Raw genomic sequence first — 14,473 nt, 5'->3', positions numbered from 1 at the left:
CTTTCCAAAACAGAAAATTTATATAGAAGAATTACTATGGAAGCAATAGAGATTGAGAAACACCCCCTCTGCATAAACAAAAGAGATGATACGTCCCGCCTACCAGAGATTTGGAAACCAGCCTTAAACAAAAAAACATTTCATAATAATCACCATGTCAATCCTTCAAGTAATTGTGATTCCACCAACCAATCAAATCACTAAAACATAGTCACCCTACATAGTTTGCTACATTCAAACCAAATCTCCACCCCTAACACTATATATGTTTTGCCCCGTGTAATGTTTTGAGTGTTTATGCGATGTTTCGGTGAAATCACATTCACCATCATCAGGCTGAAGTTTTAAGCTTCGTGCTGCTGTAAATATATATATGTATATATATATGCTGAAGGGATTGGATACTGTAGCCTAGAGGTTAATTATCTGCCTTACAAGTCAAAGGTTACAGGTTCAAGTCCCAGTGAGGGTATGGCTAGCTGATGAGGCCAAAATAAGGCCGAAATAGATCTATCCTAGTCTCCCTTAATGTATGTTATTTAAAATTGAAAATATACGAATGCCACCAGGGAGAATAAATATACAGTATACCCTTCAATAATGGAGTCACTGAGATACATCTCCAATTTCCCAGAAGCTCCAAGACTGATGACATAACCAGGTCTTGAGGGACTTCTGAACAAGAGATGGAGCCAACCAAATTTCAGGAGAGAGAAGGTTCTACAAGGTGGGAGCCACGACAGAGAAGGCTTGCCACCTAGGGCCTATCAAATGTAAGTTCCTGGCAAATTATGTCCTCTTTCAAATATAATGAGGTGGGTTGGTATAAATGGGAAGAGGCTACTACTATATGCACTGTAACATGGAGTAGTTAGTTTCAGGGCAGTGATTGGTGGAAACTCTCATCTTTCCCCCTCCCACCCAGTAATACATACAAATGGGAAAATAAACAAGGTGGTCTCCCGAACATATGGCAGGGCAGAGATGGCTATCACAACACCCTCCTTCCAATTGAAACTAGCCTTCCTTTTTGGAAAATTGTACATCACCCTCTCCAGATAATTATTCTGGCTGCCTCTTTGTACACCTGCTTTAGAAAGATGTGAGACTTATTTCCAAATTGATATACCAGTCAAATTTCAAGGAATGCAACCAATGGAGCGTTCCATTTGTGTTTAGTGGAAGGGGAAAGAGAAGACTATTTTAGGATGTTTGTCTTTCTCTTTATTTTTGTTCTGAGTCCAGTAAATCTTTGAATTCCATAAATCCCACCGTAAGGTTCATTTAATATAAATATACAATCAGATCTAGCCCTCCTTAATAAAATCAGATTGATTGATTGATTGACTGACTGACTGACTGACTGACTGACTGACTGACTGACTGACTGACTGACTGACTGACTGACTGACTTACTTACTTACTTACTTACTTACTTACTTATTTATTCGATTTTTTATGCCACCCTTCTCCTTAGACTCAGGGCGGCTTACAACATGTTAGCAATAACACTTTTTAACAGAGCTAGGCTATTGCCCCCACAATCTGGGTCCTCATTTTACCCACCTCAGAAGGATGGAAGGCTGAGTCAACCTTGAGCTGGTGATGAGATTTGAACCGCTGACCTTCAGATCTACAGTCAGCTTCAGTGGCCTGCAGTACAGCACTCTACCTGCTGCGCCACCCCGGCTCATTCAGATATCTAGTGCAGGCATGCCCGCTGGAGCTGACAAAGAGCAACGCCTCATATGTCCTCAGATATGGCTCTCCGTGTGCCACCTGTTACGCGCACGACATAGGTTCGCCATCATGGCTCTATTCACTCCTTTCCACTTGCCCCTCACCTAACCTGCCCATCAAAGGAAAATGTTGCTGGTCAAAGATCTGTCCTTCTCATTTTTGCTTACTGATGGGAATATTGAGATCCTGTGGGTCTTAGATGTTAGTACAGTGGTCCCTCGATTTTTGCGGGTTCGAACTTCGCGAAACGGCTATACCACGGTTTTTCAAAAATATTAAAAAATACTTTGCAGTTTTTTCCCTATACCACGGTTTTTCCCGCCCGATGATGTCATACGTCATCACCAAACTTTCGTCCACCTTTAATAAATATTTTTTTAATAAACTTTAATAAATAAACATGGTGAGTAATGATCTAAATGGTTGCTGAGGGAATGAGAAATTGTAGTTTAGAGGTTTAAAGTGTTAAGGGAAGGCTTGGGATAGTGTTCATAGCCAAAAATAGTGTATTTACTTCCGCATCTCTACTTCGCGGAAATTCGAGTTTCGCGGGCGGTCTTGGAACGCATCCCCCGCGAAAATCGAGGGAACACTGTAGTCCCAGACCAGACTCCACCAAAAATGGCTATGGGCCCTTCAACCAAACTGGAGGTCATACTACAGGCCAAATGGGCTCCAGCTGGCAGCTGACCTCCTCTACCTGTATTAAGGAGTTCTCCCACTGAAACAGCAGGGGAAGCACCACTTTCAAATCAAGTGCCATGGGCTGGTTTCAGTGGGTTGGCAAAAAGATGGAGGCAACGTACTGAGGATCTTTGCAAACAGTGTGATGTCTTAATGTCATGGCAACCAGGATATATGGATGAGCCCAGCATTTAGAAAATTGATTTGAGCCATTTGATTTTTTTAAAAAATTGATGACAAAGGAGCAATTCTACAAGGCATACCTTGAAACTTCCTCATACAGCAGTACTATCTCACACAACTTCACAGAGGATTTGCTTTTTTTTGAGATATTTTAATAGCCTTCCGCATACAAAAATAACAGGTCACGCCAAAGCTTTGTTAGCATTAGACTGTCAGTGCAGGTAAAGAAACAATTAGAGGCATGCATGAAAACACAGAGGAATTGCAAATCCGCAGCACAATTATCTTGCAACCTTTGTTCTAGCTTAAACAGTGCATTATCTGTCACATGCCAAATTTCAGCCTGTCAGAAGATCCCCTGGATAATGGACGGTCTACAAATATTTCTAATAAAAGTAAATAAATGGGTACATTTTTAATGAAAAAAGGCTCTCATTAATAATACTTGAATGGAACATATGTGATTACAATGTATTAAAATATAATTATGTTGATGAAACCAACTACATCAATGAATCCACAATTGAAAAATATGACTACTTGATGCTGCTCAGGTTTTCCCACGTGAACCAGTATCCTCTTCCTGCGTGAAATGATTCTAAATTAAAACTATATATTTACTTGCACCATATATTATTATGGTGCAAGAAGAAGCAGCTTCAATTTATCCATGCAAATATAGCAGTGATGGTGAACCAATGGCATGGGTTCCACAGGTGGCACGCGGAGTCATATCTGCTGACATGCGAGCTGTTACCCTAGCTCAGCTCCAATGTGCATGTGTGTGACAGCCAACTGATTTTTGGCTCACCTGGAGGCTCTGGGAGGGCATTTTTGGCTTCCAGAGAGTCTCCAGTGGGATGGGGAAGTGTATTTTTACCCTGGAGCTTGGGGAGGGTGAAAAACAGGCCTGCCAGGCCCACCAGAATTTGGAAATGAGCTATTTCAGGCCTCTAGAGGGCCTCGGGGGGGGGGGGGGGACGGGGACGGACAGGGGAGACCATTTTCACCGTCTCCAGACATTAAATTATGGGTGTGGGCATTAGCACACGCACTTTTGGGAAAAAAGGTTCACCATCACTGAAATATAGCATTGAACCAATATTTCTACACATAAGACATCTATTTCTCATGCTTGGAATCAAGCTCCCCTTTTTATCCACATTCTGGTCCAAAAGAAAAGTTTACAGATTTTTTTTTCTTTAGATTTTGTATGTATGTCTCAGTGGAACAAAATATTTGCTTATTTCAGCTAACAGCACACTACTTTTAGGGGGGGGGGGAATCTGAAGACAGTAACTATCAGATTTAAAACAATCCTTTTAAGTGATTTAATACCAAGAGGGAAAAAATGAAGGCCACTCCAGAAAAGTAGAAGGAGACCAAGCCACAGTTATCATTTATATAATGGAATCAAATGCTTTCTACTAGTGGCATCAGAAATAGAATATGTACATATAGCTTCAAATGATTGCTTGAAGGGTTCTGGGAGTATTCAGAGTGGGGATGGGCAGGGGGGATGGGCAGGAGAGGAGAGGAGCAACCCGATGTAAAAATAGAAGATCAATATATGAAGACCTACTTCTTAGCATTTCAAGGTCCCAGGACCCACATATTGTATTGTTATATCTACTATATATGTTGTGAGCCGCCCCGAGTCCTCGGAGAGGGGGGGCATACAAATCCAATTAAATAAATAAATAAATAATATTTTCAATAGTTGGCTTGATTAGCTCTACAAATCAATAGCACAAATAGCAATGCATATGTAATCTAATTTAAAAAAATATTTAAACAAAGGATATCTTATCTTCATTTGGCCAGCGGTATTGTACTGGCTTACCCAACTGTCTGTTGGGGGAGTTTTAAGGTATTCCTTCTATAACAGTCCTAGACTAATGGAATGTACAATTTATGGGATTCCCTCTAATGACAATGAACGATGAGGTATAATTAACCATATTTTTTTGAAAACCCACAATTGTGAACTTTCTTTGTAAAGAAAGGTACATTTCTGGTTTCAAACTAACACAAATTACTATATTTTTCTTACACTGCCGTTGAACTTTTATTTGAGGTGTTCCATTTCTGAAAGGCAGTCTTGATGGATTGAAATAAAAGATAATTTATTGCAATGCTTACTTTCAAAGGAGAAGGAGTGTAATTGTAATTTACAGTAGCTGTCAAAGAAAATCTATCACTGATGACATTAAAATGACTTATTTTGCCTGAGCCACTTATTGTTTAAATGTGCATAATCTGATAGAAACAGATTTCTTTTTTAAAAAAAAAGCCCGCCTTTGTATTGTTCTAAGGTAGAATCAAAACATTGTATTTATAATTTAAAACATTTAGAAACCATTTATTGATACTCTTATCTCAATAATCTTAACAACAGAGTTTAAATTGTCTTGATTTAACTATGCTTATATTTGTTTGGTTCTATAAGTCATTTTCAGAGATCTAGATTCTCTATTTTAAAAACTGTAGTTGGTATGTGGTTGTAATAATCACATTAAAAGAACATTCCTAAGTGATTATGATCACAATACTTTTCATTTGAATTTTTGGTGAGCAATGTAAGGGATTTCAACAAACGCAGTTCAATTTTTCACCTAAGAATTGACTAATGTGCAATACAAATTTCATAAATATTTTCATTTGTTTGATTGAATCTAGCCCAAATTAAGCCACAAGCCTTTAAGATCAAATCACAAAATGACAGGACATTCTGGAATTCATATCATATTCACATCAATCCTGTACAGTACATTAATATATATAGAATACACTATTGTGTCTTTTTAAAAATCTACAAACATTGTGAACACAGGGCAGATAGAAGACACATTAGATCTTAATAAGTATCACTACAAACATAAGGAAAATTGTACACATTTTCCCAAACCACTTTGTAGTTTTGTTTACACGAGTTTAAAAATATAAATGCTCAGAGATATATGACAAGTTAGGCCAGAAAAATGTTTTGTTGAATGAAGATTTAAATAAAAGTAGCATATATAAATTCAAAAGGAAATATCAAAAGGAGGAAAGGATGGGGGGAGCCAGTTGATTGTGATTTGTTATTCTGTCTGCAATTGTGACTATGGATCAATCTGGTTTAATTTGCTTTTCAACAGAGCTTTGCATATATTTTTTCGTGCTGCGAAAATACTGACCTCTGCATCAACACCGTAAAGGAAAAATGGGGGGAGAGGAAGAAAGGAAGGAAGGAAGGAAGGAAGGAAGGAAGGAAGGAGGGAGGGAGGGAGGGAGGGAAGGAAGGAAGGAAGGAAGGAAGGAAGGAAGGGACTAAAGCTACTTTTACTTTTGTGATATCCTTCTGTCTCACTTTTAATGTACCCAGAATTAATGGAGTGAATCTAATGAAACACATTATCCAAGAAGGAGCTTTCTCCAATTTTTCAACTTGAGCGCAGCACTTCGCCAGCACTGGCTGGAGTTCACCTGCCTGTTGGTGTGGCGTGTGGCTCTTTTTTGTAAAGAGTTAAGTCGTACACAAAAAAGGGGAACAAAGGTCAGCACCCAGTCGCCACTTGAATGTGAGATTTTTCTTTTTATTCCCCTTGATGTATACGAGGCTCTGTGTTATTAGTCTTAATGATGGAAAATTGTAGTGTTGATACAAATCTTTTTTTCAAAGTAGTAGGCGGGAGCTCCATTTGTTAGTAAGTTTTTTTTTTGTGCCTAAAAGCCATGGACAGTACATTTATGTAGCAGTAAAAGGCCTAGATGCTCTTTCCATAGCAGAGCTAATTATTCCCACTGTGACCTTCCTGAGCTACCCTATTCCTAGCACATCTCATCTGCACGCCTGTTCCTTTGGGTAGATGGTGTCAGAGAATATGAAAAACCCTATAATGAAACCATTTTCATGATGGAGAAAGGCTACTGGAGTTGCACTTGCTACAAAGAGGCTCAATTATATGAGTAATTGTGATAATTTTCTACATTCATAGCCTTCAATGGGGGGGAAAAAAGAATGAGAGCCACAAAGGAAAATTACTTTAACAAGAAAGTACAGAGAGTAAAAATGGAAGAAGAGACCAAAAAAAAAAAACCCCACCACCACCGAAGAGGAGGGGGGAAGGGAGAGGGGGGAAAAAAGCAAAGAGGGGAAAAAAGTTTAAAAAATAGATCTGGTAGGAAGGAATAGCAAGACAAGGAGAACAACACAACTGCTCAAAAAGCCTGTGTGCAGCTGTGTTGCACAATTAAATTGAATTTTTTTTCCCCCTGCAGTTGATGAATGTGACTACTGCAAATGTGCCTCTGTAGTTAGCTATCATTTGTTGTTCTGTGACAGGAAAAGGATAATTACCTCTCAGAGAGAATCAAAGGCTGACATGCCCTTTAGACACTGCCATGAATGCCGTGCTCGAGAGAATGCTTGAATAAGAATCTTGTCTTCTCTGCCCCCTTCGACTCAAGCATAAATTTTGTTAAAATGCAAGCGCACCACCAGTAAATTTGTTGAACTCTAGGTGTTCAAAAATACGGAGGTGCATCCATTCGACTCATCCCATTTGCAAAAATAAAACTACATTTTGAATCCGCTTCTATTATATTCATGGACAGTAAGATAGTGAGATATGCATTAAATTTCTTTTCCCAGTAGGGGTCTGATTCAACATTTCCTATGAAAGAACAGAAAAGACACTATCCTTTTTCCCCAGGCTAGTTAGCCTATAATTTAAAACTGTCAAAAACACAATTTTATATAAAGTCTTCAATAAAAGCTGCTCGGATATAACCCAAAGTGGTTTTACTAAAGTTTGATTCAGACTCTGTTACAATATTTTTAAAGCTATAAATACATCAAACTGATATTTTGCTGCTCTCTTTTCTTATTTTTTGCAAAGCATTTGGGGGAGGGGGGGAAAGTTAAAAATAGCTTATTCTCAGGATGCTGAGCAATGCATGTTTTATAGCCTTAAGATACATATGCCTCTCGTAATAGCATTAGTAAACACGAACAAAGAACAAGATGGACTCTTCCAAAAATGACCCGTGCGGAAATGATGAAAAACTTTGTTAATATATTTTAATCAAGTTAAACACGATAGGCCAATAAGAACATCATTAGGTTTTACCAAAGTCAAAAGAGAACCGTCCCCAAAGAGTCATTTTTTTCACACTCATACCTTTTTGGCATAAAGGAGAAATGTTCAAGTCCTTCGTCATTTTAACAAACACCTTACTTGGTGCTATTTGTTAGCATGCAAGAAACAGATGAACGTATATAAATCTTAACACAGCCATATTGTATTAATGCAGTCCAAAATGCTAGTGGGTATATTGGAGAAAGGGCGAGTGCGGTTTTGGACATTTTTACTTCTTCTTTTTTAGGTAGATAGTTTTCTTGACCTGGTCTTGCATAATTCACCATTTAAAATCTTTTCTAACCACCTTGGGGAAACAACGGAGTTCACATGGTGATATCAGACTGGAACAATGGTTCGGAATCATAAAATGTGCCATCAGCTTCAAACCAAGCCACCAAAATAGCCTTTGTCCTATTTGGGCAGCTTTCCCATTACTTCTCAGCATAAGGCTTACCTGATTGTGTTTCCAATTACGGAGAAAGGCGCCCCAGGTTTGCAAACTGCAATTCCTTCATCTCTGCATTTTCTGGCAACCTCCACTAACTTTTGACCAGCCTTATCCACATTCCCCACTAGCAGAGTTTCGGATGTATCACCATGGTAGCCGTTGAGATACACCTAAACAGATGCAAAAATGTAAAAAGAAACACTTTTACAGGGACTCGGATGGAAGCTTAATTAGGGTACACCTTGGATGTATTTCGGGGGCAGTTCAGCATAACTTGCAAAACGAAAAATCCCACATCAAATAGGGAATAGACTTTTGAAAAAGGAGGGGAAAGAAACAATACATTTTCTCTACAACTCTCTGATCATACAAGCAGCTCTGAAGACAACATCATAAAAACACTGGAGGCATAAGTTTCTTTCCCAGATGCAAGCCACAAAAACAATAATTTCAAATTAAGGTTGTGGTTCTGTACAATTAGTTCATGCAGGCTCCATTGATGTCCGTAGGATCTCACAGTGGTATATAAAATTTGTCAAGGCAGAAAGATTTGACTATGGACAAATTCTCCAGTAAGAAGAAAGTGCAAAGATAGAGATTGGGAAGCCTCATCCACTGTTTTTAGCCACAGCTGGTCATCGGTGTAAGGTGAGACATCTGTATGTCACCTGTACTTCTCATTGATATTCTTTCCTCATTTACCGAGAAGTGACTGAATTCACACACATTTTAATCTCATGATTCTTGTGTGAATATTGTATTATCTGTTATATCAGATTAGATCTCCTTGTAAAAGAAAATATAAAGTAAGCCAGTAAAGAAAAGATAACATCAGGCCTAGCTTTCAAGAATATGTTAAAAGATTCAGCAGGCAGTACTTATGGCCTATGGCAGTGTTTCCCAACCTTGGCAACTTGAAGATATCTGGACTTCAACTCCCAGAATTCCCCAGCCAGCATTCTGGAAGTTGAAGTCCAGATATCTTCAAGTTCCCAAGGTTGGGAAACACTGGCCTATGGAACAGCTTACAAGTTTTCCTTTAAAATCTATCATGAACTACACCTTCCATTTGCATTAGCACATGTGCAAAATAAATAAAAAGCAAATCATTATGCAGAACAGTAGAGGGCACTTATTTATTTTCATGCAGTCAAGCCTCCATTTAATGGACAGCAGACTTTGGATGCAACAGACCACATTTGCATCCAACCATTTCCCCCAAATAAAGAATAATTCTGCTGCATCAGAAATAATTTGGGTGAAGCGGTGACATTTGTTTTTAATTTTGCCAAATTCATAGCAATTCATGTAATATGTGCATTGGTATAATTAAGCAAAATGACAAATTATCACAGTGGTACTTTTATATTTAACAGGCATTTGGGAATAATGGAATCCCTCCTACAAATGGTCTATTAAAATTAAGAGATACTGTATTTGAGAACTAGGATAAGTCATTATCGGTATGAACAGCTATGCTTTCAATACCTTTGGACTATTAGATTAAATTAGATTATTTAGATTATTCAAATCTAAGACAGCCTTTACACCTCCTTATCATTAGATGATTTATTTTTTTTAAAAGGTTACTGGAAAGTCTTCTTTCATAAATCTAGTCATGGATTTTCACACAACAGGAAACAACATTCTCAGACATAAAATATTCCTCTTTCTCACTGTGATTTTATGGAAGTGGAACTTTCAATAACTGAAAGATTTTAGGATGTTTTATAGATTCATCAACAGATGAGGATCTTAGTGCTAACCACTGTAAAGCTTTATATCTGGAATTAAAGAATACAATAAAATAACTAATCAATAAAAGTGTAGCTGAGAAGTGTTGTTTTGGCTGCGTCTTGCTTTCTTAAATGTTTCTTTTTAAATTAATGAAAGCTACTAAACGCAACCCCATGCAAAAATCTGGAATATTCTATACCAAATTCCATTAAAATACTCCTTATATACAGAGACATAGATTCTCAAGTAAATATACATAAAATTTGATCATAAGAATAATTGATTTCATTTGCTAAATCATGATTCTCTATTAACCTATAGAATAATCGTGTGATCATTATTTGTTAAGAGCTGTGATGGGTTGATGACCACTGAAATAAATTAATTGGTTTTTCTAATTTTTTAAACAACATGACTGAAGCATATAAAACATGTTTCCAATTCCAGGTACTCACTATTTTTTTCAAAAATAAGTGAACTTCATCATTCTTTAAAAATCTCAGAAGCGTATTTACATTTTGATTGATTATTTAATCATTTTACATTGTGTACAATCACAAACAAATTATTCTAAAATGCCATGTACTGTAATTGTCCTTTTGGGGTCCATAATAGGTTTTTCTACCTAGTTATGCCATTTGGAAAGATCAAATAAAGCTTCCTCAAATTCATTAAATTCAGCAAATTATTACGGAGCAGCAATCTTTTCAATCATTATACAACAAGGATAAACAATAATTGTAGAAGTGGTTTCCCTTGGATGTTTAATGTGTCATCATTTTACTGTATGAGTAAAGATTTTCTGCTAAGAAAATACTTGAAATTAAAATTAAGAAATTGTTAGATTGGACACAAAGGTAAATATGCATGTCATTTCAAAAATAAATTTATAATCAGCAAGATTTTTTCAAATGTTCTTTTAACTAGAATTTATTGATAAACGAAGCAAGTAAATGTAGACTTAAGTGCAAGGCAAAGGGTTTTTTTGTATTTTCTTATTCAACTGAAGCATATCTGGGCACAGCTTTTTTTGTTTTTAAACAGAGGAAACAGTCTCATATGGAAAGGGATTAAGCTTTCACTCACTGCACGCTGTGGTCTTCATCTGTGTGAAACGAAAACATTAAAGAGTGCAGCATTCATATGCTGTATGGACTGTGAGATTTGACTCTTGCTCTGTTTCAAAATATGTTTACTCAAAAGTAAGTGGCACTGCATTCAATAGAATTCACATCTTATTGCTAGGAAAAAAATGGGTGATCCCTAAGCAGGGAGAAACTGGCATGAACAATAAATTCAATGAGTGAAGAATGGGTGAAAATCTGATACACGCAACCTCAGAAGATTTTAGTTTCCACTGCAAGCATAGGAGCTATTATTTATGGTTGACCCAAAAGTGCTTTTCAAAAGCACCCTTTCCTCCCCTTGAAATCATTTTCCTTCTCATCTAAGAAGCTTCTTCAGTTCTAAAGAATTGAAGAAAGCTTGTTGGATGAGAAGTGAAACGTTTTCAAGGGAAAAAAACCCCAAGGAAATCCAGTTGCCTTTTGAAAAGCATATTTGGGACATAGCTGCCATTGAAATTATATACCTAATTCAAAGGAAACCAAGAAGTAGTGAACATACACAGGAAGCACTAATCACAGGTAGGAAGCAGAATTGATTAACTTGCCAGATCGGGAGAGATGCTGAACTTTCTATTTTTAGCCAGTTCCTGTAGCTTTCATCATGCAAACAGCTGTAGTGACCCACTATGTGCACTATGACAGCTACAGGAAATGTTTGAGTATAGGGTGTTCAAGTTTTAAAGGGAAAAAATCCTTAGGCAACAAACCCATGGGGGAATGTACAAGCCACTGGATGTATAAATAAATGAACAACAAACACCTGGAGCAGCAAAACACAGCTGGAGGCCCCAGGACCATGTATGCCTCCCTCCAGGTTTTGAAAGCTGAAGTTTAAAGAAGGCCATATGCATTGCCCTAATGCATACTGTCTGGTGTCTTGAAGGTGTTTTGGATTATAGTTCCCACAAGTCAGCATGATGAATGATCAGAGTTTATAGGAGTCAAAACATCTGGAGAGCATCAGATTGCCTATGTTGCCACTGTTTATGAAATCCCCAACTCAGTGCCCTAATACATGATAGCATACCCTTGACATTATCCCATCAAAGGCATCTGGAAAACGTAGGTTTTCCTGGGAGAAGGACACATTTCACATAAATGTGTAGAAAATAATTTTTCATAAAATAAGACTTGGATCCCTTGAACATGTATGCACAGGGTAGGTGGCCATGACTGGGTAAGTCTTCATTTTTTAAATTCTACTCCAAATTTTCCAGTCATGTCAGGTGAAAGATGCATGCTTAAGAAGGGTGAAATATTATAGTATAACCTTGATTATATTATAGAGAAATTGGGTGTAGGAATTTTTTCTCAAATGTACATCTGAACTGGAGACCAGGACATAATGACACTGAAGCAAAACTGTTATAATAGTGGCAATGCTGGAGACAAAAACAGGTCTAAAAATGGAAGGAGCTAAGGCCATCTTTATAGATTTCAGCAAATTAGAGTAGCAAGCAGTATTTGAGTGCCTATAAACCAGAAGTGGGTTCCTCCCGGTTCAGATTGGTTTGCCCGAACCTTTAGCGACCTGCTGATGATGTCATGGAGCCGGTTTGGTCCGTGCCGATCTGTGGGCGCCGCCATCTTTTTTTCAATTTTTTAAAAAAATTTCTTCTTCTGAGCATGCACAGAAGAAGAGTTTCTGGCACTATGCATGTGGTTTCCATCTTGTTTCTGGCTTTTTTAAATACTGAGTTTTAGATATTTTCTTTTAAATACAGTAATACCTCATCTTACGAACATAATTGGTTCCGGAAGGAGGTTCATAAGGCGAAAAGTTCGTAAGCCGAAACAATGTTTCCCATAGGAAACAATGTAAAAGCGATTAATGCGTGCAAGGGGAAAAAATATATCGCAAAATGGTGCTCCGCTGGGCGCCACCACCCTGCTGTCACCTTTTAAAACAGCCGGGGGGCTTCTCGGCGTTTTCCAGAACCCGAACCCAAACTTTTGCCGAACTTTTCAGGTTCGGGTTTGGGAGGCCACCGAGAAGCGCCGCCGCCCACCTATCACCTTCTGAAACAGCTGGAGGGCTTCTCAGCGTTCTCCTGAACGCTGAACCCGAAGGTTCGGCAAAACTTCGGGTTTGGGAGGCCGCCGAGAAGCGCCTGGCTGTTTTAGAAGGTTACAGCTGGGCAGCGGCGCCTGGCGGAGCGCCGTTTTTGCAATTGGCATTGGCATTTTCGGCCGATCTGGAGGCTGAAACGGAGGTGGGGAACCCCAATAGGGAATTCCATGGGCGGAGCTTTGACGTCACAAAGACGTCCTTCCTGGAGGCCACGGGCGCTTCTCGGCGGCCTCCGGAACCCGAACCCGAACTTTTGCCGAACTTCCAGGTTCGGCATTCGGGAGAATGCCGAGAAGCCCCCCAGTTGTTTCAGAAAGTGACAGGCAGGCGGCGGGGCTTCTTGGCAGCTTCTCGAACCCGAATCCGAAAAGTTTGGCAAAAGTTCGGATTCTGGAGAACGTCGAGAAGCCCCCCGGCTGTTTCAAAAAGTGACAGCCAGGTGGCACCACCCAGCGGAGCGCCATTTTGCGATCTGAGGTGGGTTCGTAAGTCGAAAAAAGTTTGTAAGAAGAGGCAAAAAATTTCCGAACCCCGGGTTCATATCTTGAAATATTCGTATCACGAGGGGTTCGTATCACGAGGCACCACTGTATTAGATTTGTTCATTGTACAGCGGAGAGGGGCAGCATACAAATCTAATAAATTATTATTATTTATTATTATTGTTTTATTTTTGGGGATTAAAAAAAAAATTCGGCACTGCGCATGTGTGTGCACACTCACAAGGCACACCCACGCAGCATGGGAGGAAGCATACTGGCAACGAGGTAAATTAGAACTCCCTCTCTATAAACAATAACAAATATTTGATTGGATATAGTACATCATGTATCTGATGAAGTCAGTAAGGCAGGCAATAAGGGGATACCAAGTGGTCATGGGACAGGACTACAAAGACAATGGGGGGCTCTGCAAAAATAAAGAGGCAGTATTTGATGAACATGTTTTTTATATCTTGTTTTGCTTTCCCTTGGCCTTCTAAATGCGTTATGACTGGACTGAGAGTTTAGTTTTCTGGGAACATATATTTTAGTGGGGACTGATTTTAGTTCTCTCACCCTTTCCTTTATCAGGTCACCATATAACTGTTGAGATTAAGATTTATATATACATTTTGTACTTAAATAGTTGGTATTAAAAGTTTTAGTGTTGTATGGATTGTGGTAGGCATGTTTAATGAAAAACCCAGTTAAACAAAAAGGGACATGCAAAATTTCCACATACTGGTTATAGAACATACTGATATTTCCCAAAACACATTGCTTTTCTCCCAGTACTGGTCAATCTGGCTATTTTGATGGTGGTTATAATTTTCTGAAAAGGAATTCTGAATAAAATGGGATGTGCTCCAAATGGA

The 14,473-nt window shown here is 38.5% G+C and overlaps 1 protein-coding gene across 1 annotated transcript in view; it reads right to left on the bottom strand.

The window, feature by feature from the left end:
* Positions 1-14,473, bottom strand: part of METAP1D (methionyl aminopeptidase type 1D, mitochondrial) — a 117,498-nt gene that overhangs the window by 15,272 nt on the left and 87,753 nt on the right. The window contains 1 exon segment of the mRNA XM_070737329.1: positions 8,188-8,351. Within this exon segment, the coding sequence (XP_070593430.1) occupies positions 8,188-8,351 (164 nt within the window).

Source organism: Erythrolamprus reginae, chromosome 1 (assembly GCF_031021105.1).
Source record: "Erythrolamprus reginae isolate rEryReg1 chromosome 1, rEryReg1.hap1, whole genome shotgun sequence".
Lineage (NCBI taxonomy): Eukaryota > Metazoa > Chordata > Lepidosauria > Squamata > Dipsadidae > Erythrolamprus > Erythrolamprus reginae.
This window is presented reverse-complemented; position numbering and strand designations above follow the sequence as displayed.